The sequence below is a fragment of the Gopherus evgoodei genome, chromosome 2, assembly GCF_007399415.2.
Source record: "Gopherus evgoodei ecotype Sinaloan lineage chromosome 2, rGopEvg1_v1.p, whole genome shotgun sequence".
NCBI classification, from domain to species: domain Eukaryota; kingdom Metazoa; phylum Chordata; order Testudines; family Testudinidae; genus Gopherus; species Gopherus evgoodei.
Genome location: NC_044323.1, coordinates 41467428 through 41492734, shown reverse-complemented (window position 1 = coordinate 41492734; position 25307 = coordinate 41467428). Strand labels below are relative to the sequence as shown.

The following is a 25307-nucleotide window of genomic DNA, read 5'->3' as shown; positions in this document are numbered from 1 at the left end:
ACTCTCAACATATTCCTGTAGCTGATTTAGCTAAAAGCCAACAGAGTGGTCTGTACCAGTTTTAGATTCCTCTAGAAAACATCTGCAAAAGGAAAGGCCATAGAATAATTACTTCCATTGTAGAGTTACAATGAATCTTCTTAGCATTGTTTTGAAATATGGATATATATTTACAGTTTAAATCATCGTGTACTTGGTAAAATATCTAACCTTTTTACTTGCAGTTCAAATTTGATGCTGAAATCGGCATTTTCAAAATGCTGAACGGAAAATCGGATGCCAGTGGAGAACTAGGAAAAAACAAACGTTTTGTGAGTAACATTTTGAAAGGGTGGCTTAAATGTCTTATCTTTTTGTAGCGAACCTAATCAAGACATTCATTAAAGTGTGCACTCCCACCCCAAAACAAATGGAAGAGTCAGTTATTAAAAATGGCAGTTTTAAAGACATGATTCATCATGGGAAAACCAACATTCTTTAAAGTTATGATTTTTAGATTTTTACAGCAGTGTGCAATTGTGCATTAATAACTATTAAGGGGACACCATTAATCTAAAACCTAGTCAATTAAAAAAATATAGAAGCAGGACTACTTGAAAAGCTTTTCATTTGGAACTGAGACTGTGCCAGCAGGGTTCAGCGTGTAAAGGCCCTCTGAATCCTCCTCAAATTACATTTATTGCTTTGCATCATACACATACTGTTTGATCAGAACCCTCTTTGTGCTCCCTGAAAATGTTGGTTTCATGGCGATACATGCATATGCAAAAACAAATTCTTCTTGAGAATTCCATCAGGTGTTATTGGGAAACTGGGCCATCAATCCTTCATTTTCAACCAAAGTTTGAACTTCTCATTCTCTTTTTTTCATTTTATTTTCTTGTTTGAACAAGTGGAGGAGACTTCTTTGTTCTACTTTTCTCTGCTTGCTTGTGTGGTATTTTCACCAATACAAATACAATAATCTACAGTTTTCTTTTCAGACCTAGAATCAACAGTATTCAAGGGGAATGCATTTCATCCTGCATTCATGCTTCTAGTCGCTATTTGGTTATTTCTCTTGTTTTACCAACCATCTTGGAGTAATGCCAATGTTGATACTTTAAGTCTTCCGTTAATTTTTCCCTCTCTTTCTTCACTTGCAGAACATAATGGTGGATTGGTGAGTTTAAATCCATCTAGAGGACTATTTTTAGAGTGAAATGTTTCAGTCTTTTCCTTCAGTTATTCATTTTGTGCTATGTGGAAGGCAATATTGTTAGAATAAAAGCATGCTGCAAGTTCAGGTCTTTGTCTTTCAATCATTTAAACAGCATAATCACCGATAATCCTTGTCATTGTCTGTAGCGTCTAAGATGAACAGAAACCACTACGGAAGTAAACTGATGCTGAATAGGTGCTTGAAGGCATGGAAGGGACTTAATTTGTCATTAAGGCTACATTCTGATGATGATGATGATGGTGGTGGTGGCAGTATCAAAAATGTATGTGTGTTGCAGATACATTTGAAGTATTATTTAAATTTAATGAAGCAAAAGCTTTCACTGCAATGGTGCTGGAACACTCTTTACAGTAGGCGGGCTGAAAGCCAGTGATTCCCAAACTTTTTAACTCGCACCTGCTCCTAAACCCTTTCTAAGTCCCCCTCTCCCCAGAGCTGCAGCCAGGACCGAACTGTACCTCTTGGAAGGGGGAGGACACAGACAAGAGTAAGGGGGCCGAGTCTGGAAGCACAGCTGGGGGCAGGAGCAGAGCCCCAGGCACAGGTCCTGCAGCCAGGACCTTGGGCACAGGGCTGAGAACAGAACCGCAGGCACAGGTCCTGCAGTCAGGATCTTGGGCACGGGGCTGGGAGCAGAGCCGCAGACATGGAACCAGCAGTACCAGGACCCTGCATGTGGGGCCAGCAGCCGGGACCCTGCACAAAAGCAGGGTGTGCTGCAGCACCCCTAGTTCCTGCACCTATGTTTCACTGAGTGAAGTAAAAAAGCAATGTAAGAAATTCAGGATTTGTTCCACTGTATCTAATGGCCAGTGTACGGTGAATTTTTATTAGTGTTAATGTAAGAGAGATCCAGTGAAGCAGAAGTACAGTTTCCCTCTGATCTAACAGAGCAGACATGCACTGCAGTTTTGATGATCTATTAGACCTCTATCAGCCTGGGCTTAATCCCTTATTTAATACTGAAATAGCACTCCTACCATAAAATACTAATGAGCTGCAGATGTTGCCTTTGCGTGATCATATGTCTTTTCTGTGGCTGAGAGTAGTTGACTCTACTAACAATAATGGAGCAAAGGTGCTCAGATATGCCACTGGTGAATCTCCAGAGGCCACTGGAGTGGCCAATATGTTGCTGGATCTCTAGCAGCAAGTTTATCTTTTCTGGCACAATATTAACACTTTTTTCATTTTCCAAATGAAATTTTAGTTTTGTCAGGATTATATTACCATGAACCAGATCACATTCCCTATGGTATCTCTTAAGGCTCCATTCTATTATCATTATGGCACCAAGGATTATGCTAGGAGACATATGACTGCTCCTCACTTGCTACCTGCATACAACCCACATTAATCTTATTTTTGAAAAGTGTATTTTAGTGCATATAAAAGGTACAACATTGGCAACCGTGGCGACTCATATCTCTGTACACCAACAAAACAGGCAAACTTCCCTACACTAGCACATCATCTTCTTTTGCGTGGCAACTTCAAAAGCAACATTAAAGGTTGACATCCAAGTTTGTCTTTAACGATATGGCTTCTGGTAACGAATCAAGGCCGTCCTTCCAGAGAAGTATTTTAGAGGGCAGTTGTTCACTAGGTGTTCGATGGTTTGGATGTCTTCTCCACATTCATATATTGAATCAGCCGTCATTTTCGATTTGTGTGGTAGGTAATGCAGGTGTGTGGTTCTGGTGTGGTTCACTGTGATCCATATCTTATGTGCTATGGTGAAACCAGGTGGTTGGTCTGTAGGATCCATGAGCAGGTCTTGATACTTGACCCTGCTATCTTCTCAGATCTCATAATCTTTTGGTGATAGTCCTGAGGTTTTGAGAGCTTTGTCTGCCAAGGTGTTCCTGGACTTATGGTGGGATGTCAAATGGGGTGGGGGGGGTGGAGATTTTCACAGGTGGCAAAGTCTGGATCACTATCACATGCTCATATTGTTGGTGCTTCTCTTTTGGAGGGATGGTGTTAAGATATGCATGAGAACAGGAAGTTAGACTGTCGGAGTTGAATTCCACACCCCTATTCTCATAGTTCAATTATACATTGACAAGTTTCATATTTATGCTACCAATCCATACTGGCGTGCAGTATTCAGCTGTTGAGAAAACAAGAGCCAAGATGGCTGTATGCAAGGTGTGAGGATCTGCTCCCCAACTAGACACAACTAGTTTGTGGACTATATTGTTCCTAGCATTTATCTTGGCAGCACTCTTCATCAGATGTTGGTGGTATGTGAGGCTTTGATCCAGAACCACCCTGAAATATTTTGGGAAATACTTGTAATTGAATTTGGTGCCACAGAAGATGACATTCAAACCCATCTTTGCATGGTGGCTGCTCAGGTGGGACATAAAAACATAAGAACCACGATACTGGGTCAGAACAATGGTCCAATTTAGTCCAGTGTCCTGTCTTCCAACAGTGGCCAATGCCAGGTTCTTCAGTGGGAATGAACAGAACAGGAAATCATCAAGTGATCCATCCCCTACTGCCCATTCCCAGCTTCTGGCAAACAAAGTCTAAGGACACTTCAGAGTATGGTTTTGCATCCCTGCCCACCCTGGCTAATAGCCATTGATGGACCCATCCTCCATGAACTGTTACAGTCTTGGCCTTCACAGCATCCTCTGACAAAGAGTTCTACATGTTGACTGTGCATTGTGTGAAGAAATACTTCCTTTTGTTTGTTTTAAATCGGCTGTCTATTAATTTAATTTGGTGCCCCCTAGTTCTTGTGCTATGAGAAGGAGTAAATAACACTTCGTTATTTACTTTCTCTATTCTAGTCATGATTTTATAGACCTCTATCACATCTTGCCCTTAGTTGTCTTTTTTCCAAGCTGAAAGTTCCCAGTCTTATTAATCTCTCCTCACATAGAAGCTGTTCCATACCCCTAAACATTTTTGTTGCCCTTTTCTGTACCTTTTTCAATTCCAATATATATTTTTGAGATGGGGCAGCCAGATCTGCATGCAGTATTCAAGATGTGGGCATACCATAGATTTATATGGAGGCAATATGATATTTTCTGTCTTATTACCTGATCACAGGTGCTTTGTCCTGGCCTAAATCCTCTTTAGGGGTGTCTGGAGTAACATCCTTTCCAAGAGCTTGTAGGTTACACATAGTGATATCAGCTGGAGTTTTTTCAGAGTGTGGCTGTGTTCCTTGGTCTCAGGATGGCAATGACCTTTGCCTGTTTCCATATCTTGGGTGTTTGGCCAATGGCATGCATGTTGGGAAAGAACTGCATCTGTCAGTCATGGCCATGTTGACATATGTTTTTCAGAAATTCTGGGAAGATGCTGTCTGGGCCTGCAGCCTTTCCAAGTTCAGTGAGTGTTATGGCCTTGTTCACTTCTTCTCCAGCGAATGGCTTTGATAGATTCATTGTTGCTGGGCAGTCAGATAGGGAACGATAAAGCACTTTCCCACGTTAAGTGTACCTTATCCCTATTCATTTCCAATCTCTAATCAGTCTTTGATCTCTCTTGCTGAGATTACCTTATTAAAAACTCCAATATTATTGGCAGATACCTCCCATTAGTATGTAGGATAAATTTTATTGAGGCCATGGAACAGCCATCAGAAATGGTAATGACTTGGGAAGGACTTCAGTCTTTAACACTCTCAATCTGATACCTTTCAGCGTACTAGACAAGTCATTCAGTTAAAAATATTTAGACTCAGTTTCTGCCTCTTGTCCTGTGCTTTAGTGCAGGTATACTGTGGAATGGCAGCATGAAGTTATAGTCAACTTTGTGGGTTTTCCTGTTTTTTAATGTTTTGAACAGGTTAAGTACCTTTCATGAATAGTAAATTATTTCAAAATCATTGATTTGCCAAAAGCCAGAGACCCTGTAATCCTGCTCCTAAGAACATATTCTGAAGATGTGACACTGCAGACTGTTCTAAGTTTTACTGCAATAGTAGTATTCCACAGGGTATGTCACTAAACCCTGCCACACAAATGTGCTAGCCTTTCCAAACAAGTTGGTCTTCAATTGCTGCAGAATTGTAGGGGCTCCAGCTATTGAAGAGGCACTGTTGTGTCTCTGTTGTTAAGGGTTTAAGAATGTTTGATTATGATCTGACCCCCACATCCACAAAAAATCCCTTTCTGACTGAATATTTTAAACCCTTTCTGAGTGATCTCTTGCCAGAGCATAAGTGTTTTACAAAGTTGGAGGTGGATCAGAGCAGCTGTTTAAGAGTTATGTGATTTGAAGAAATGACTGGTATTTCACTGTTGGAAATGTGCTAACTTGGTTTGCCATCACACAGCTTAGAAACTGTCTAGTACAGGAACTCCAGTCCTTTGGCCTTTACTAGGTCCCCATGAGAACTAATTCCAAAGTTGAAGTTAGTATTCAAAGCTTATGTGGTATTTCCAGACTAGTTGAGGTTTGGATTTTTTAAAATTACCGTCTTCGTATACCTTGACTTTCAAATGCTTGGTTCTTTTCTTATAAATAGGGCTTCTGATTTTAGGGTTTTTAAAAAAATCAATCAATAATGATGAAACACCCCCAGTACAATAAATAAATTGAAAAACACCATAAATCTTACATGCACCTAAAGGTTTTTCTACAAAGAACACTAATGCAGATTATGAAGTATGATTTCTAACATGCCTAAATATGTTGCGCATCAGCTGGCCTGTGCAGACCCTTCTGGTGCACAGTAGGGAACATTTCAAAGAGATTACAGTTGTACATATTGTAATGGGTAATGTATATAATATAATGTATATATGTGCATTACTCATTACAGTATATACAAAGAGAAAGTCTCAAAGCACCCTGGTTTTTGGACATAAACAGGAAACTCAAAAATTGCTATAAATAAACACTAAAAAAAGAAATACCCCTCCCCCCCCCAAAGAAGCCCTATGTATAAACTGTAATGGTCTTATGTTTTAAATGAAGTTTTCTATTTACAATTTCCACTCCACCTTAATCATGGAATCATAGACAGGACTGCAAGGTTTATCTAGTCTAACGAAATATTTTGTTTAAGAATGTTTGGTAATGTTACATTAATTTCAGCTTTAGACCTCATCCTGCAGGAAAACAGGGAAGTGATCAACTATGATGTAAGAATGACAAACTATGAGATGACTGATCAGAACACTCCTGCTTTAGGGTCAGATCATGTGGGACCAAGAAAAGGCTGTAGAAGGCCCTGCATGCAGTGGAACTGGTGTGGTTACACTGCATAGGGACAAGTGGGAAGGCTACAGAAAATCCAGAGTCTCCCTGAACCCTAGTGCTGGTAGAATTTGGGGTAAGGCTGATGTAGAGGCCAGGCAGGAAGGAGGCCTTTGGATACACAGCAGAGTGGGATGGAGGGCAGCAATAGCAACAGAGTGGCTCTGCTAATATTCCACAGCCTGATTGGACAATTCCATACCTGCCTCCACTCTCATACCCAGATCTTCTCAAGTTATTTCAGGGAACGTCCCAGCCCATTGGCAGGGAACATGCACATTACTGACAGGATTTGCCCTTTATTTGATATATTGTTGGTGCCCCTTTATGTTCATCCTGCATCTCCTATACAGCCCCTTACATATGGTATGACTGTCCTGAGCACATCTGCAATGCCTACCCTGTTCTCATTTAATTCCCTCCCCTCTTTGTCATACTGCTTACAGTTGATGCATATGTAAGTTGCCTATTCTTGCGAGACTGGTTACCAAGCCTGCTTTCAGGCTCATCTACTGCTTCTGTTTACCTTCCATTCACCTCATTAAGAAAACTTCATACTAAGTTTCCTCAGTAATTCTCCCTTTTTTGAGTTTTATGTTAATAAGCCTGACACCTAAACCTTCTAGCCCTCTTTTCCAGGCTCAGTTAATCCATTCAGCTAAATGGGCTTCAGGATCCACATAGCTCTCCCTTCCAGGCTCACAGTCCTTTGCAGTCCTCGTTGCCTGCCAGGATACTGGGTGATGGTAGGCAGGAATAGTGGCAGAAGCTTGGGGTTTCAGGAAGCCAGGTGTCAGAGCCAGCATCAGAGTCAAAAGTCAAGCTGAGGGTGAGAGCTGGAGGCAGAGTCAGGAATCAGGTCAAGGGTCAATACCAGGTATCGGGGTTCATGTTGGGATTCCAGAGGTCAGTCAGGAGTCAGAATCCATGTCAGAGTCAAGGTCAATAATGGAAATTCAGGAACAGGGAAGCTGGACAGTTGCTACTATAGCAGCTACTTGGAGATGCAACTGTTGCCTGAACACTTCCTGGTACATCTTGTGGGTTGATATAGGGACAAGGAGCCAATCAGGGATCACGAAAGCCACTGTCAGTCAGGTCACTCAGGGCAGAACTTCCTGTGGCATTGAACCTCTGCAGATTGTGGGTCACTGAGAGTGTGCAGGTTACAGCTGCCACTGGTTAGCAGTGTGGGGATGATAATTGCCTGGTAGCCCTGCAGGCCTGAGTTCAAATCCTGTCAACCCTTACATAGCTAGAGCTTCTCACCCTGCAAGCTCCTGCTCCCTGCATGTCCCTCAGCTAAGGCTCAGCCCTCAACAGGGTCCTTGCAGATTTCTCTTCTAGACCTTCTGCCTGGGCACTCTAGTGAGTTGCCAGCTGCCTTCTTCTAAGAAACATCCCTTCTCACCGCTCTCTGATTAACTTTGGGTTGCAGTTATCTTCTCCAGCAGGCCTAGCTTCTAACCAGATGTTTCCATCACAAAACCTATGGACTCATTTGCTTTACTTGGAACGGTGACCTAAGCCTGGCAAAAGTGTAGCTGAGTCCCAAACCCAGATCAGCCTATGACAGTTCTTCCTCTAACCTCTTTATTTGTTAGCACTTAGACTGTGAATTTCTCAGAGCAGGGACAGGCCCATCTGGAATATTTGAAAATCAGGTAACAGAGCTAACAGAATGGGATCTACTATAAAAACAATGCATGAAGAAACATTGGCTTGATATCATCAGGAATAACTGTGTCAAGACAGCAACCTAGAAAATTCCCATCTAGAGAAAGTTTAAGGAGATAAATACCAATTTTTGCTAGTTGTTGCTAACCAGTATATTAGGTATCTTAGATAAGGAAGTATCAGAGGGGTAGCTGTGTTAGTCTGGATCTGTAAAAAGCAACAATAAGTCCTGTGGCACCTTAAAGACTAACAGATGTATGGGAGCATAAGCTTTCGTGGGTGAATACCCACTTGGTCAGACACATGTCAGATTATGAAGTACCTTGTAAAGCTACTGCACTAATATTAGGGTCTCCAGCTAAGCTCCTACCAATTTAAAATGTGAGCGATGCTAATTTCCAATTAAAAGCTATTGTTTTATAGGTTTACAAATCATTCACAGAGGAGTTGTCTTGCTCAGTTTTACTAGCACGGCTTGTTATGTAACTAAAAAAAACTTGGATTTAATCACATTTTTGATACTTAGTTAAATGGTCATGGCATTACCCCTTTGAATTACGATTGTATGCGGATACTCATATAACCATAATTCAAAGGGGTAATACTATTCATTTATCTAAATAAAAAAAATGTAATTAAACCCAAACTTCTTATAGTTATGTAATCAATGGGAGAGGATTCTTGTGGGGGGAAACTGTGTCAGGTTCTGCTGCTGGAGTTTTTCCTGAACTGTTTTGTCAAGAGACAGAAGGAGAGGATCCCCCCTATGGAATGAGCAGCATGTTTGCTCCCAAGCCACAAAGATACCCAAACCTAATCCAGGTCCAAACACCACCTCTTCAGCCCATCTTTAATCTCTGTAGCCAGAATACTTGCCAAAAAGTGCCATGGTGACTTATGCTGCAGTTAACTTGTTTGTCTCAACCTTCTCTCACAAACACTTGTTCATAAAAAATGCAGCACAACCTGCCAGTTGACAAATTCTCTGTTTCGGCTCAGGAGAAACCCAAAATAGAGAGATTAGGGGACAAATGTGGATTATAATTTTCTGTGATGCCAGAAAGAAAGCATTTCTTGTAGAGCAGTATGAACAACAGATTAGACTACAGCAAACACATTGTTCGGAAGTAGAATGGTTAAAATAGAATACTGCATTATGTTAGCCAGTTCTATACGTGACTGTAGCCAGGACTATTGATATAGCATTTATGAATATATAGTATTCATTTATTTTTAAAAAGTAGAAATTCTTTACCTTAGAAAATGTTTGTGATGATACTAATTATGAGTCAAACCTCATTTGCGCTGGTGTAAATAGGTTTCAACCAAAGAATTACACTGGTGTGAGTGAGATCAGAATTGGGCCCAATAGGATTTCACTTACAGTATAGAACAATAAAATATTGTTTACTGAAGTGTAAAGGTGAGGGACTCACCACCACGGCACCTCTTGCTGGTTGTTGGGAATTAGCTCTTTCCAGCACAGAGCGCCCTCTGCAGGCCAGTGTCCCTCTGCCGCTGGCCCTCATGTCCCTCCCAGAACCTGGTGCCCTTGTCTTTGGGATGCTTCCCCCAGCAATACCCCTGCAGTCTCAGGGTCTCCCCACCCAGGGGAACCCCTAACCCTCTATCCCACCTTGCCTCAGTCATGGCAACTGCCAGTCACTATCTAGCCCCCACTCACTAGGGCAGACTGCAGTGTAAAAGCCACTCATCACAGGCAAGGGGTTTTTGGACCTTCTACCTTCCTCTGCCTTCCAGTACCTCTATGGGCCTTGGACCAAGCCCTGCAGCCTGGGGAATTGCCAGCCTGGAGTTCCCCTGCTCCTCCCCAGCCCTGCTTCCCTCCCAGTATCCTTTCTGCAGGCAGTCAGATGCTGCTCTCTCCCAGCCTGGAAAGAGACTCCTCTTGGACTGCTGGCTCACAGCCTTTTTATACAGGCCAGTTGTGGCCTAATTGGGGCGTGGCCCAGCTGCAGCCACTTCCCCAATCAATCCAGTTTAGCAGCTCTCAGCCCCAACGGTCTCCTAGGGCTGATTTTAACCCTTTTTCTGCTGGAGTGGGGGAGGCGCCCCACTACATGAAGTCACATAGAAAGGAGAAAATGAACACATCTATCACTATGAATAAGGATTCCAATCTCATTACCCTGGTGATATGCCAGCGACACTAATGGAATGTGTCCCAGTTTACACTGGTGTAAATGAGGGCAGAAACAGGCCGAAAATCATGAATGTTTTCAAGCATCAGATTATTAGTCCTAAAGCAGTATAGTACTGTATGTTACTACACCAACAATTTCCTGTCCAGATAAAATAATTTGTTTTAGCTGCTGCTTATTGGGATGCATTCTGCTAATTGAGTAAATTTCCATTAGCTTTCCTTAAAATTCAATTAGATAAAATCAGCAAACGTGTCTGGTTTTCTCTTACATTTGTTCCAGCCACCATGGGATTTCCAAGGTCACAAACGACCATTCTAGTTTCATTTTCCATCTTGTAATCACAGCTCAATACACGTAATGCCTGTAACAAAAGAACACCAATATGGAGGTCAAAGGTCAGAGCAAAGTGTATCCCGTTGAGATAATGATGCCTTCTGTTTATGAAAATTCTTTTGGTTTCAAACCCCTGTGTGCATCTCTACGTGGACACTTAATTGGTTACTGTTAGCCAGTGGAGGGAGTTTGACATCAAAAAGAAACAAATGGGAAACTAGTCAGTATTTTGAGAGAGAGAGACCATTTCATTTCTTCCCAACTCTCACTCCTGTACCCTATCATCTAGTATGGTGACCAGACAGCAAGTGTGAAAAATCAGGACAGGGAGTGGGGAGTAATAGGAGCCTTATAAGAAAAAGACCCAAATATTGGGACTGTCCCTATAAAATCGGGACATCTGATCACCTTATCATCTAGCCTGTGCTTTTCAGCATTGAGAATAACTTTGAAGATATGGTCTCATCTTCCTCTAGCACAGGGGTTCTCAAACTGGGGATCAGGACCCCTCAGGGGGTCACAAGGTTATTACATGGTGGGTCACGAGCTGTCAGTCTCCATCCCAAACCCCGCTTTGCATCCAGCATTTATAATGGCGTTAAATATATAACAAAGTGTTTTTAATGTATAAGCAGGGTCGCACTCAGAGGCTTGCTATGTGAAAGGGGTCACCAGTACAAAAGTCTGAGAACCTCTGCTCTAGCAAAGATATGTTCACATTTTCTCTAGAGAAGTCAATGTAAAGTTTGTTCTGATGCTTCCCCCTCCACTTCCCCTGCAGCTTATGCCTCTCATATCATCTACAAAGTATAAAATCCTATATACAAAGTGCTAAATGCAGAGAAAGCAGCAGTTGTAAGATGGTGAAAATGAAAAGACACAGACTAGAAACAAAACAAAGTAAGATCAGTCTCTTCTGTTTTCCTCTTTGGCATCTTTAATAACAGAAACAAACTCAGAAGTAACAACAGAAGTCATAGATCTTCTAAAAATCAGGATGCATCTGGAATTGTTGCTGTAGCTCTCTCCTACCTAATTTTGTTTAATTTTAAAGTTCCCACAAATTAGGTAAAAACATGACAGGTCATTCTTTATGTAAGAAAGAGCTGGGAGAACTCCAGGACACAGCCTGCAAGTTCAACCGTGCCCTTTTTGGCTGGTGAAGGACAGTGTGGACGTGCTGAGTCCATTGTTAGTGGAGATTGGCAAGCGTTGTAAATTTCCTTAACGAAGCAACTGTGAAGCCCCTGCCCATGAAACCATCTCTTGATACTGTTAATATTGCTATTGGGGAATGTCCAACTTCCCTTTGTAGGAAGAAAAAAAAGGTGAGTTTTACTGCATGTCCAGGAGGTTAATAACCATTCCTCTTGTAAAGGTAAGGAACGGGTTTTAAAGGCACAGGCCCTCGAGGGAGAACACCCTGCCAGTAGCCCCTTCCTTCATAAATCAAGGGCTGGTATATTGTGCACCTTTGTACTTGTATTGGGAATAGCAGCTCTGATTCTTTGATGGCCACCTTAGAAACAACATTGTGTGGAGAATGGAGGGGTGGGGAAGAATGGGTCCATGGATCCCTTTGGCAGCGAAAGAGAAAAAGAATGAGTCAAGCTAAATTTGTATCAAGATGTTCCATCCCGTCTTCACTGGCTTTGCCCAGAGTTCTCTCTCAGGAGGATACAGTATCAGACCATCCTGGCCTTTGCTTCACACTGATTAATGAAGGTCATTGGTTACTACATTTTCAACCATCCACAATCTGATAAAGGACACGTCCCCGAGTTTTGCATGAATCACTCAAACCATCTAACCAGTAGTTAATATAGTGACCAGGCAAACAAAGTGTTATTTAATAGCATAGCAAAGCATGAGAGAAAAAGGAGTTGAACACTATAGTGGTCTCTATGCATGTCTATGCTCTCTAAGGCTTACCATCCCAGGAAGGCCCAGCTGCATCAGACCCCCTCCACAGGGCCTGTCCTTGTGCCTCTCTGTCAGCCTGTTCTTCTGTGAACATCTCATTGACAACTGCCTCCCCCACTCTTAGACTAGAGCTCAGGCTACAACCTTCTGTGTACTGTCCATGATTTCTCAGCAGGTACAACTAGGCTCAGAACCTGCAAGTCTTCCCTTAGTTTAAGATGTTACATAAATGTCCTGCAAAATCAGTGGCCTGATCCTTAATTAGGCTGTAGGTGGCTGATGTTACAGTATTTATGTAACAGGCAATGTCAGAGCTAATTTGTGCAATATAGGGATGGGGCAACATGTCAGTCTGTGATAGGATGCCCAAAATGTGAAATTATCTTTAGTAATACATTTTTTTTCAGAGATCACCTCTTAGAGGTAGTTACAGCAAAGTTAGAGGTAGAACAACAAAATTAGAAGTGGCAAAAGGAGGATAACAAGAAAAAAGAGAGAGATTTACACATCCAGCATTGCCAGTTCCATTGGTTTCACATGTAACTGAACAACATTTTAGATTCAGCCACAGAACTCTTTTACTGGCCGTATGCAACAATTGATATTTTTATAGTAGCACATGGTCTTTTTGGCAGTCTTGAACAGCAGCTAAACCCCACCAATTAACACTTGTACTCCCAGGGCACATTCTAACGGAAAAATGACTGGATGCTTTAACTAATCCAGCTGCCTACAAATGCCCTAGGAACAAACGGACTGTCTTGGATGTCTCAGTAATGAACTACTAATTGGTAACAGGGTAGTTAATGGACCCAGATTACTGAATAAAAATGCCCCCTGCCCCCTTTAAAAAGTTATTTAACCATCTTTCACAAATAACGTTATGTTTTCCCAGACAGTGTAGATGGACATGCTTTTCAATTGACTGAGTGCCAGCAGATAGATTGTTGCTATTCAAACATTAGAAGACCTCATCTCTGTGCCAAGAGGTTTATAATTTAGTTCCAATTAAATCATATCTCATCTAGCTAGCAACTTTTTACCCATTTCAATAACAAGATTTTACAAGTGAGCCAAGAAAGCTTTTTTATTTTTTTGTTGTGTGTCACTCTCCCGCCCACAAAAGCATAGCGCTAATAGCACTGGCTATTTGTCTGAGAAGCCATGTGAGAACATCTCCATACATTGCAGCCAAGGCTCTCATTTTGACTGCAATGCCTCTGCTGTTCCCCGCCAGAGCAGAGACAGTGAGCCGTGCCAAACTGTGTAATGTCTTTGTCATGTGGACAAACACCTAGCAGGGGCTAGGAAAACACTTCATTTGCGTTCACTTATCTCTTTATGAGGATTTGGAATCTAGTCTCCTGCAGAGTGGAAAGGCAAGTGCTTATTGTGCCATCCAAGATCAATGTGATACGTTTTTCGGGGCAGGCACTGTCTTTTTGTTCTGTTTGCAATGCCTAGCACAATGTGGTTAGGGTCGATGATTGGGGCTCCCAGATGCTACCACAATCTAAATTACTGCTACTAATAATAGGGTTGATCACATTGTATTTCATTAACCAACTGGCAGCTTAAGGAGGAATCAATATATGCAGCGGATCAAGAAAACAAATGGTATCTTTTGACTATTACACCTAAAAATTAAGAAGAGCATCAATCTGCAGCTGGGGGATGAGGGCCTGATTCTGTGCTGGGTTGCACTTTCATAGTCATCTACACGAGTGCAAAGAACTACCATTCTGATTTGGCTACACAAAGTATAAGGTGATGGAGAATCAGAGCCTGAGGTAACAACACAGTAACAATACAGACATAGCACACTCAATGGTGCATCCTATGCAGTGGAGTCAGAACAGTTTATCCATTGTGGGCCCTGTAAGGTGGTAATATTGCTTTATCATTTTCCTTGAGTAGCTAAAGTTTATAGAATAGCCAAAAGAATCTTTCTATAGACATATCAGACAGGTAACATTCAAGGGACATCTTTCAGTTAAGCCAGAGTAACTACAGAACAAATTGGAGTAATATCACACATCCATTGCTCTAGGTTTATGCTGGAGTAACTGAGAAAAGAATCTGAACCGAAAACTCTGCAATGTTTTCCTTTTTCTTCTTTTCTCTTTTGCTGCATCCAAAGTGTGTATAAATAAGTACAAGGGATACATTTCTAAACAGAACTATATCCCGCTGTTAAATTGGGACTGGTTTTGAGGAGCATATTGTCTCTGCCCTGTTACAGGAAGGACAGTTATATAGGAACAATACTGATTACAGACATGGAGAGGGCCACTGCTTTTGATATAGTGAAGTGCCACTGAGGAATCTTGGGTGCAGAGGGCTAATGGCATGATGGTAACAGGTGCCATCACAAATCTAAAGAACTTTGCTGAAATTACTGTGGAACTTCTGATTATTTATATTACAGCAGTGCCCAGAGTTCCAATCAGAACCAAGGTTTCATTGTGCTAGGTGTGGTACAAACAGTTGTGGAGACACAGGGTGAAATCCTGACCCTGCTGAAACCAATGGTAAAACCTCTATTAACTTCAATGGGTCCAGGATTTCATCCATGGTTACAAACCAAGAGACTTATGTTTCCATACCTGAGTGTATCTTGGGTGTCACATTGCAAATTGTTTTGATAAAGCCAGATATGCTGGAAGTTAGCCCTGTGCAAGGCAAGCCAGAGGCCTATCCATCATGTTAAGATACTTAAACTCTATTCATGAATAGAATCAACTGTAAGCACTCTTTATACTTTCAGCATTTGTACTGGATCAGCCTTTAAACATATGAACCTAATGTACCTGAAAGTAAGGCCATTTTGGCAATAAGATTATAGAAATGGTTGTAAATACCTCTCTTCTTGGCAAACTTCCTCCTTCTATAATGACAGAGAGATGGAGTGCAATGAGAATATAGAGGAAAGGGTGTAAAGGAACATTAGGATTTACAGGATGCATGTTTTAATCCATTCATTTTTTCATTTCAATTTGGTTTTTTAAATGACAGAGATTGTGTATTCATCTTTGTCAGGACTTCAACAGCTTTGAACAACTGTGGTAGCACAGAAAAGCAGCTGAAGATAGAGAACACCACTCCATTTCTTATTAAATACCATATGCATATTTTATAACATGGGCAAATAGTGCAATATGAATGTCTTTGTTGCACATTTGGGCTGTATTTTCTAGGTTTTTATTTGTATTAAACTCAACAATAGTTTTGAATAGTATACCTTTTTTTACAGTTCTAAAATCAATAGAAGTCACTGGTTAGTTTTCAGCACTATATGGAAAGTTTACACAAACTAAATCCGCTATACACAACGTAATGCTGCCTAAGAATTATGAACATGCTAGGACTGATGTTCTGCTATTTTTTTTTAAAAAGAACATAAATAGCAATCCCTCTGTCTGAATAAGGGCTGACATCAAGAGATGTGAATGAAAGTTAATCAGTCTGCTCTAGTGCACAGAGCATGGGAGTGCAAATGTATGGAAAATTTAAGATAGCCTCATTAAGTCTGTAGCAGCATTCAGAAGCAGAGCTGGTCAAGAAATCTATTTTACTTCCCCCCCCCCCCAAAAAAAAATCAAAGAAAATAAAAACGTTTGATCTAAAAAAATTCATTTTACAGTAGTTGAAAACAAACCATTTTGGGGGGGGGGGTTAGGGGTTAATTTTTTTTATAACGAAAACCTGAAAGATTTTGATAACATTTTGATAAAAAGGGCATTTTTCATCTAAATTTTTCTGAGGGAATTTTTTCCCTGCCATTTCTAATTAGAAGATTCTTGCCTCTCCAGGACCCAATCCGAAATCCACTGAAGTAAACGGAGAAATTCTGATTAACTTCAGGGTGCTTAGGAACAACACCCACCCCCCCCTCCCCCTGCCACATATCTCAGGAAGAATGGTCTATTATTTCTTGAGACCAACAGAGTAAAATGACCCAGCCAGATTATGATAAATACAGCTTCTTTCCTGTACATCAGACAACAAAGGTAGAGTTACTATGAGAGAGCAAGCTAATATACAGTCCTCACATCAAGGACATATCAGAGATTACACTGATCAGAACAGACACTACGCTTTGATGAGAAGAAAAATACACTGAGAAGCAAGGAGTCGGGGAAATTATTTTTAAGTGCACGTGAGGGGTGGAGTTCTCTTTAATTTCTAACAATATAATCTTCAATAACATCTTCACTTTCCTTTTCATCAGTTCTTTTAACTAGGTTTATCCTATTGCAACTTTCAGTCCATCAGTAAAGTAGATTGACAGAAGAAGAATCAAGAAATACATTGCAGATTACTTTCAACTCAATTAACAACATTTGTCTCTTGCAAGGAAATTAACTCCCCCTCTGATTCCCAGGGCCTTTCTGTGTGTCACATTCCAAACATTCAGAAAAAAAAAAAGTTGATGGTGCGATAGTTTGAGATTTATGTGCAGATGAGGTGATATAATCTTACTGTCCAGCAGTGAATAAGGGAGATCTGTTTAAAAAAACAAATGGTTGGGTTGGGACTTAAGTAATTACAGTAAAGTTCAATTGGACAAGCTTCTTTAAATAGCCTCTGTCTAAACATTATCATATCCTATGATTTCATGCTTCTTGGCCTATGTACAAAGCCTTGTCTATACTGGCAGCCACGTGTAGGATACATGTATCTACATGCCACAGTGAAAAGCATGTTGTGTCCAGATCCTTTCTCCTCTGCCTCCCCCCTGCCAGAGCCTCTTCCTGCTACTGGAGACTTTCCTTGTGGTGGGGCAAGGCTCCAGCAGCTCCCTGTTGCTGTGAAAGGCTCCAGCAGTGGGGAGCTGCTGGAGCCTTTCCCCACTGCTTCCCCACTTCTGGAGCCTTTCCTTGTGCTGGGAGGCCCATGGGACACTACACTGTTTTTAGCAGCGTAGCCATGGAAGACACTGCTTGGGCATTTGGAGAGCCGTGAAGGATACATACCCTAAGCTTCTGGCATGTTTTTACTCCATGCGGCTAAGCAACAGGCATGCCAAACCCATGGGAAAAAACACGGAAACTGGGCTTGTTTTTGGCTTAACTGGTTTGTGAGTTGCTTGTTGGCTAGTTTTTGGTTTGTAGCTTGTTGCTTGTTTGGCTTGTAGCTTCTTTTTTTTGATCAACTCCCAGCAAGCAGGGGCAAGGGGGCGCAAGCAGGGGGGAAGAGTCAGGGGTGCATAGCAGGCCCACCACAGTCCCAGACTGCATGCCGGGGGGATCTAGTTCATAGAGTGTTGGGGTTCTGAGGGATTGGCTTGTTTTGGCCTTGTTTTGAAATGAGATTAGCTTGATTTTTGGCTTATTGTGAAAGTTGGGGTGCTTATTTACATGTGAAAGTTGGCAACTGTGCTTAACAGTGCCTCACCGTCTATTTATACCCTTGTTGTGTGGGGGTGAGGGGCCGTGCAGTGTATGGACCCTACACACCACCATAAGTGTAGACATAGCCTAAAACAAAACAACTGATCTGAATGTAAATATGCTTTTTAAAAGATTTATACTACTTTTTTGATTAAAGCCACCAATCTGTCATCTAACCCTAGCTAGAATACACAGGGTGCTTTAACTCTGTGCCAGTCAATTTTCTTTAAACACAGAATACTCCAATATGATTACCTTGTGGTTTCGTTCAACACCTGTGTAATCTGCTTCAGGTGGGATCTTTATATGAAGCTCAGCTTCATAGGCTCCTTCCCCATCATTCCGTGGGTTTATTACAAGCATGACACAATTTTCTTCTCCAATGATTAGTTGATCTTTATCTCTATAAAAACCATACATCTGATCATGAACTTTGAAAAGACATAATTCATTGGATTATAAACATGCACAATTAATCAACGTGTATGATCCATTTGCTCTTCTAGCATCTATACTCAAAAATGTAGCAATTTTCTAAAGAACCTGCCTTCAAGTTCAACGCACAACCCAGCTACTTGACATCGAATTTACAACACAAAAATAATCCCATGAAGAAACTCCACAGCAGATTTGCAGATTGTGAAAAAGGGTGTGTACTCTAGAAAAGCGAGGAAGGGGTCAGGGCAAATAGATGTGTCACTGTGGACTGTCAAAGTGAGTTACAACAGAATATGGAAAGCAAGTTGTATTGAATTCGAAAGCCCTGATTGCACCCTATCTACACAGGAATAACTGATGTAGAAAACTAAACTTCATGAGGGTCCCCATTGCACTACTTCCTTGGAGTAGAGAAAAGTATAGTGGGTTATTTCAGCTTCCCTCTCTGCCTCTTTTCCCCTATGGAATGAGAAAGGATTTCAGCCCCAAAAAACAGCATGTCTCCTGAGATCCACTGAGATTAGAGCGGGCAAAAATTTTCAGACTAATATTTTATTCACCAGCAAATGCAGCTTCAGGTCAGCCAAAACTATTCATGAATTTGTCACAAATTTGCTATATAGTTTCAGCCAAAAAAGTTAAAAAAAAATTCTGAGCTAGATTCACAAGGGGACTTAGGTGTTATTCACAAAACAGAAGAGAAGGAGGTGGTGGCTAGAGCATTCACCTAGGAAGTCCTGAGTTTGAGTCCCCATTCTTCCTGATTCAGAAGAGGGACTTTTGTCTTTTTGTTTCATCAAGAAAATTGAAAATTTTTCATTTAGGCTCAAGTCAAACAATTTAAACAAACACACATTGGCTCCACACTGATGCTTGCCTCTGATGGCCTTCTCCAGTTTCTTGACAGCACAACTCTAGACCCATTATAATTCCTTGCTGCCCCAACCAATAACCTTTCCCTCATGTTTTTGACTTAACTAAATTATGATGTTGAGAATCAAGTGCCAAACACAAAAACAAGTGGGCCATAAAAACAAATAAAGTGAAAAGCCCTTTGCAATAGCAATTCATATTATCTACTGATACTCAGGGGTGGAAGCAGAGCTGTTTGGTTGTATGTTTCCCTATCATTGTTGAGGACAGTGAATGTTTGGGACAGATATATAGATAAAAATAGCCATATATAGGATTTATCTTTCTTTGTCCTTGAGAGGAAATAGGAGAACAGACAAAAATCTGGAAACCTGGTACTCGGCATCAGTAAGAAAGCATTGCCATAGCCAGCAACTGACCTGAGTTTCACATTTCATCTAGTAGTTAAGGCAGTTAGAAGTGTCTATATTTTCTTCTGAGCTGTTTTAATGACCACCTGTATTCTATTAGGTAGAGCACATATATTTTTTTGTTTAAACTTACGGTGTAGCTGAAAGTTTCAAATCAGGAATGCACATGTTGTCCTCTCCACAATCCACCAGAATGTAAGCCTATTCAGAATATGTAACGGTGGTATTAGAGTTTTTCCTTGAAAAAAATCAATTCACTTCCTTGTTTTGATTATTACCAGGAATGCCACAAATGAAGGGGTTATTTCTGCAAGACTTTACCCTCATGAGTAATTTCAATGACTATGTATGTAATGGTTTGTAAGATATGAATATATGAATCTTTCAAATTTTTCCCCACCATAACTTGGGGCTTACATGTTCTACAATGCAATCAAAACAGTAGTTCTGGAGGAGTTTTAAAAGATGCATGATAATCTATTCCCATGAAATACATATTCTGAATTAATTAAACCCTTGTTGCATAACTTCTGTGAACACAATGATACACTATTTTAAGAAAGATGCGACAGATAATATGTTTATATATAGAACATATTGCATGGAAGGTCCATACCTGCTCCCTAACAGTGCTTTCCTGATAATAGTTCAGTATTGGTTTCACAGCTAGGTCATCTTCAAAAGTGGATTCATCCAAGCTGTAGTTCAAACTAACACTGATTGGAGATAATTTATCTCGAAATTCTGTTTCATCCTGTAAAAGGTAATCACATAATAAAAACAACACTTTAAAATGGCTGCTAAAGGCCAGGTAATAATGGCCACGAATTCAGGGTTTTGTCTCTGTTGAAGGAATCCAACAACGATTCTTTGAAGAGTGTCTTTGAAGACTTTTTTTTTGATTATGTGGTATAGTTAGGAAAGCGAGGTTACTCACCTGTAACTGGTGTCCTCAGAACACATTGCCTCCACAGACCCACACTCTGGAAGTAGCTTGCTGAGCTGCGTAGACTCAGAACTTTTTCAAAGCAGTAGCCTAGAATGAGGCTGTATCTAAAACTCCCATCAGTTCTTGACCACCTGGCAGGAATGGAGGGAGGGCATGTGTGGATCTGTGGAGGCAATATTGTTGGTTTGTTCCATAAACCAAGGATTTATACACATCAGCCTTCGTAAAAGTCCACCATCTTTATTGCCTATGCAGCCCCTTATATACTGCGAAAGCCCTTCTTTTCCCTACCTCACCTTTCTCTGCCCTTCCAGGGTCGCCTTAATGCCTACCCAGACAGTGTATTAAGCAGTTCCAACTACAGGTGAGCAACACTAATCTTTTCTCCTTCATAAATATACCTCCACAAAGCCCCATTCTTGGAGACTGGGGAGCAGTAGTCATCCTGGAGGTTGTCTGAGAAGACAAAGACTAAATTACAGCTCTACTCAACTCTCTCTTCAGACTAGACAGCTATGCTGAACAAAGGTTTAAAGCAATACATCAGAGGGCTCCATATATTTCTTAGCTATTGGGATTTGGTGGAAATATGCCCACGAGGCTGCTATGGGTCTTCCAAGGATTCTGAATAAAATGGATGTGGTGACTCTCTCAACTGACAACCCTCACTTCTTTTTCCCTCACAGAAGAAGTGGATTAAGCAGATTAGATGCTTAATATTAGCTATTTAGGACTCTAGATCTGTCAAATAAGAAAAAGAGGGGTTCACTGTATGAAGAGAGGATAAGTCACCATTATCATTACTACTTTTCATTTATGTCCCACTTTTCCTTCATAGATCTCAAAGTGGTTTATAAAGGTGGGTAACCATTATTATCCTAGTTTCATAGCTGAAGAAACTGGGACACCAAGAGCTTAACTGATTTGCCCAAGTCTTTCTGTTTTATAGTTATTTTCTAATGAGTTTCAGTGTTTTGTTCTTATGCACTAGAAAATCATCACTGTGTGTTGTGCCACTGTTTACATCCAAATAACTTTGTTTGTTGCTTGCTGAAAATGTTTCTATTAAAATTTCAAGATCTAATTATTATTCCTTGAACTCAACTGGACAAACTATCTTTCATTGACTAAGGAATGGACAAGGTGACCTAATAGGTCTTTCTCACATTTAATTTTGTGATTATAGAATGTTTATGATAATGCTCTTACTTTTTGATCATTTGTATTTCTGAGATTAATAACATGACTGGCATTTTCCTATATATATATACATATATTATATATATATATATATATTCATATATTTTTATTTATTTATTTATTCCTCCCATAATACTAAAACTATGAGATAACAGCCAAGAATATTTTAAACAACTTACTCGGAGATAAACAACAAAGGCCCGACAATGGAACTGTTTCTGTCTTTCTGTCACAATGAGGAAGAAATGATGTGACTGATGGTAATCAAAGAAGAGGGTCCTTTTAACAGCTCCTTTCTGTTTCAATGAATCTAATTGCAATTCAGCTTGCAGTGCTAGAGAATGTAAGTAAAGTAAACATTTAACATGGAAAGAAAAAATGGTGAACAAAATTATAGCTAATGTCAATAACAAACTCTTTCCAGTAAAACTCAAAGCCTTCATTTCAAAATGGGCTGCTAGATTACAGCACACTAGACATTGATCCAAAGTAGAAAATATGTATAATTTGAATTAATCTTTGTAACTTTATTTTCACAGTCAACATATACTGTACACAATTTCTATTTCTTAAGATTCTTTCTTTTAAAAGTATTATAAAATAGTCAAGTTCTTGCTTTTATTTTGGCAATTGGATAAACCTTGCTCAGTTTAAATAAACAAAACAAAAACAGGCAGTATTTTATTAACTTATAAAGGACTCAATGCTGTATTCTTTGAATGCAGTCAAAATATCCAACTCAAATCAATGAGCCATACGTAAATTCATAGGTGTATAAAACTTTCTTACCTATCTTATCTGAAATACTTTGACCTTCAAAAGCCACACAGACTCTTACAGTAAAACTGTAAAAAGCAACAAAGAAAAATAATTAACGCTAGAGCTTTGTACTGAGTCACTGATTCTATTATTTCTTAGTCCACTTTTCCCCTCATCTCAAAAGTTGTTACAGAGCGTTCACTGTCCTGACCCAATTCAGCAATCTGTCTCACTAGCTCTGTATCAAGCAGCCTACACACAGTCCTTTTTCAGTTTCTTATGATGAAATTAAAAAAAGTATCTGTGCATGTACCCTGCTCACAATCATGTATTCCTTGAGCACCAAAAACCTCAAAGGATAAAATCCTGATTCCACTGAAATCAATGACTAAAACTCCCATGTACTTCAGTGGGGCCAGGAATTCACCCAAATACTTAAACAGAACTTTTTTTAGTGCACAAGGAATGAGAGATCAGACCAGAGAGTTTTCCATTTCAATTTAAAACTTTGCTGGAGTTGCCTATCAGATCAAGCCCTAAAGTAAAAGGTCAGAGAAATTAATTTTTCAGTGGTTGTTATTTATTACATAAATGCATTTAAGCTATCTGCTAATAGCTTTGTTTCTGGTGTGTGTTTTTCAAATCCCATGGCAAACGCTGTTCTCCACATAATAGCCAGCAACATCCATGTCATTAAAGATAATCATACTGCACAACTTCAACACATAGCCACCTAAGTTATATATTTAAAACTGCCCACTTTCTTTCCTCTACATGTCATGTCACTGATCCTGACTTATACTGAAAAATTAAAAAAGAGACGACCTTGTCTAACTACAGAGACTTACAGTACTTTATTTTAGCAAATTCTAGTGCATATATTTTCCTTAATAAATCCATTATTTTGTATCTAATCAAAGTATGTAAAGGTGAAACCATAAAATGTATTACTGGTTGTGGAAAGGTTTCATTTTAAAAAGAGATGTTTTATTACACAATACAAAATATAAATGTTTAATGAAATTACATTCAAAAGCTTTCACAAATAACCACTGATGATCCGTTAAACCATTATAACAAGGTTAATGCTATTAGAAAGGCTTGACTTCCTGCTAATAGACACCACTGGAAACCCATCTTTAGTAACATTCTCTTGATGTCTAGTACTTGACACTTCTTACCGAAGTCCGAATTGCAAACCCATACTCCCATACGTAGTCCCATAGTTAGTCATGGGAATACTCATTTGAGTAAGGGTTGCAGGGTGGGATATTAAAACTTGAAAATCTCCCTAGTTACTAGTGATTCTTAGCAACTATTACAATCAGTCTACACAGATCCCGAGCAGCATTGGAACTATAAAATTGGCACATTTCACGTCAGACAATGACAACAAGTTAGATAAAATCCAAACATTTCTGAACTGGTCATTTCTTTTAAACACTACACTAATGTTATGGTATGTACCAACATAGTCATGTAGTCAGCTCAAAACTAGTAATGTTACCTCTAAAATAACCTCTAATCATATTGTTACTGCGTATCAGCTTCCTCTGACAAGTATAATAAAAATGTGCCACATCTGGGATTCATATAACTCACATGACCTTACTCAACATCTTCCTTCAGGGCAAACAATTTCCTTCATACCATTAAGCAAGACTTCACCATAGGCTCCAGAGGCTATTAGAAGTGTTGATTCCAATTCCCCTGAAAAACTGCAAATTTGGGCCTATTTTCATTTCTCCTAGAATTACCAATTAGAGATGAATAATTGACCATTTCTAAATATATGGGACAGGGAGAGTGGGCATTAAATGGAGATCATATACTTTGTTGAACTGACCTGCAAAGAATTTAGTTATCAGACTTTATAGGCCAAATTGTGGCACAGGTAGGGCAGCCGTGCAGGAAAGTAAGGAGGTACAAAGTGCCCTCTTATACTCCTGTGGCAGCTATCTGCACAACAGGTAACTGTACAAGAGGGAAATCAGACTTTGTGGAGTGGTTACCCCCCACCCCAACTCAGGTGGGTGGGAGCTGTAGGGAGTAGGCAGAATCTTGACTCTGCCCTCTCAATGCCTCTGGTGGTGTAGCTATGCTACTGTGTCAGACAGCGTGGTGGGTATAAACCCATCACAATGTACTCTTGCCCTGCAGCAGAAGGGAAACTGCTTCACAAGTCAAAATCCCCTTCCTTGGCTGACCAAGGGACAGCGCAAGAAGGCTGATGTGGAGGAGCTCTTTGCAAATTGATGCATTTCACTCAGATTAAGTGAAATTTAAGATTAAGGTGTCCCTTTAAGATCAGGAAATTTGCATAGTACTTATATTTAAAGCAGGACTTACATAAAACTACTTTAAAATACATTATGCTTTTTTGTAGTTTGAATTAAAAAAGAAATTATTGAAACAATACAATGTTAATGTATTTTGAAGAGTTGGGAATTACAATGATATGTTAAAGATAGGTTAGGAACATTGTAGTTTAGTCCAAGATCCTACTCTGCTTTCATAAATGCAGCAGATTTTCATGAACTTGTATGACTGAGATCAGGTAGTTGGCCCTTATATAAAAATCAAGGCTCATCCTTCCCTTCCAGGAAGAATAGGACCAGGAGGTGAATGTTTACATGGAAGAGCTTTTGCAGATCTGTCAGTCCACTGCATCCTCCCCCCTGAGAGGTAGGGCCAGAAAAACTATGGAGTAGGGAGTGTTTGGGTCCTCCAGCACCC

General features: G+C 40.1%; 1 protein-coding gene and 1 pseudogene across 1 annotated transcript in view; both read right to left on the bottom strand.

Annotated features, from left to right (window-relative positions):
• Positions 1-25307, bottom strand: part of ITGA8 (integrin subunit alpha 8) — a 161236-nt gene that overhangs the window by 38549 nt on the left and 97380 nt on the right. Inside the window, exons 16-22 of the mRNA XM_030550460.1 lie at positions 22602-22657; positions 21992-22146; positions 20280-20417; positions 19797-19864; positions 18198-18345; positions 10562-10654; positions 211-290 (exon numbers count right to left, since the gene is read on the bottom strand). Coding sequence (XP_030406320.1) covers positions 211-290; positions 10562-10654; positions 18198-18345; positions 19797-19864; positions 20280-20417; positions 21992-22146; positions 22602-22657 — 738 coding nt within the window. The remainder of the gene's footprint in view (positions 1-210; positions 291-10561; positions 10655-18197; positions 18346-19796; positions 19865-20279; positions 20418-21991; positions 22147-22601; positions 22658-25307) is intronic.
• On the bottom strand, positions 16560-16680 carry LOC115647349 (annotated as a pseudogene).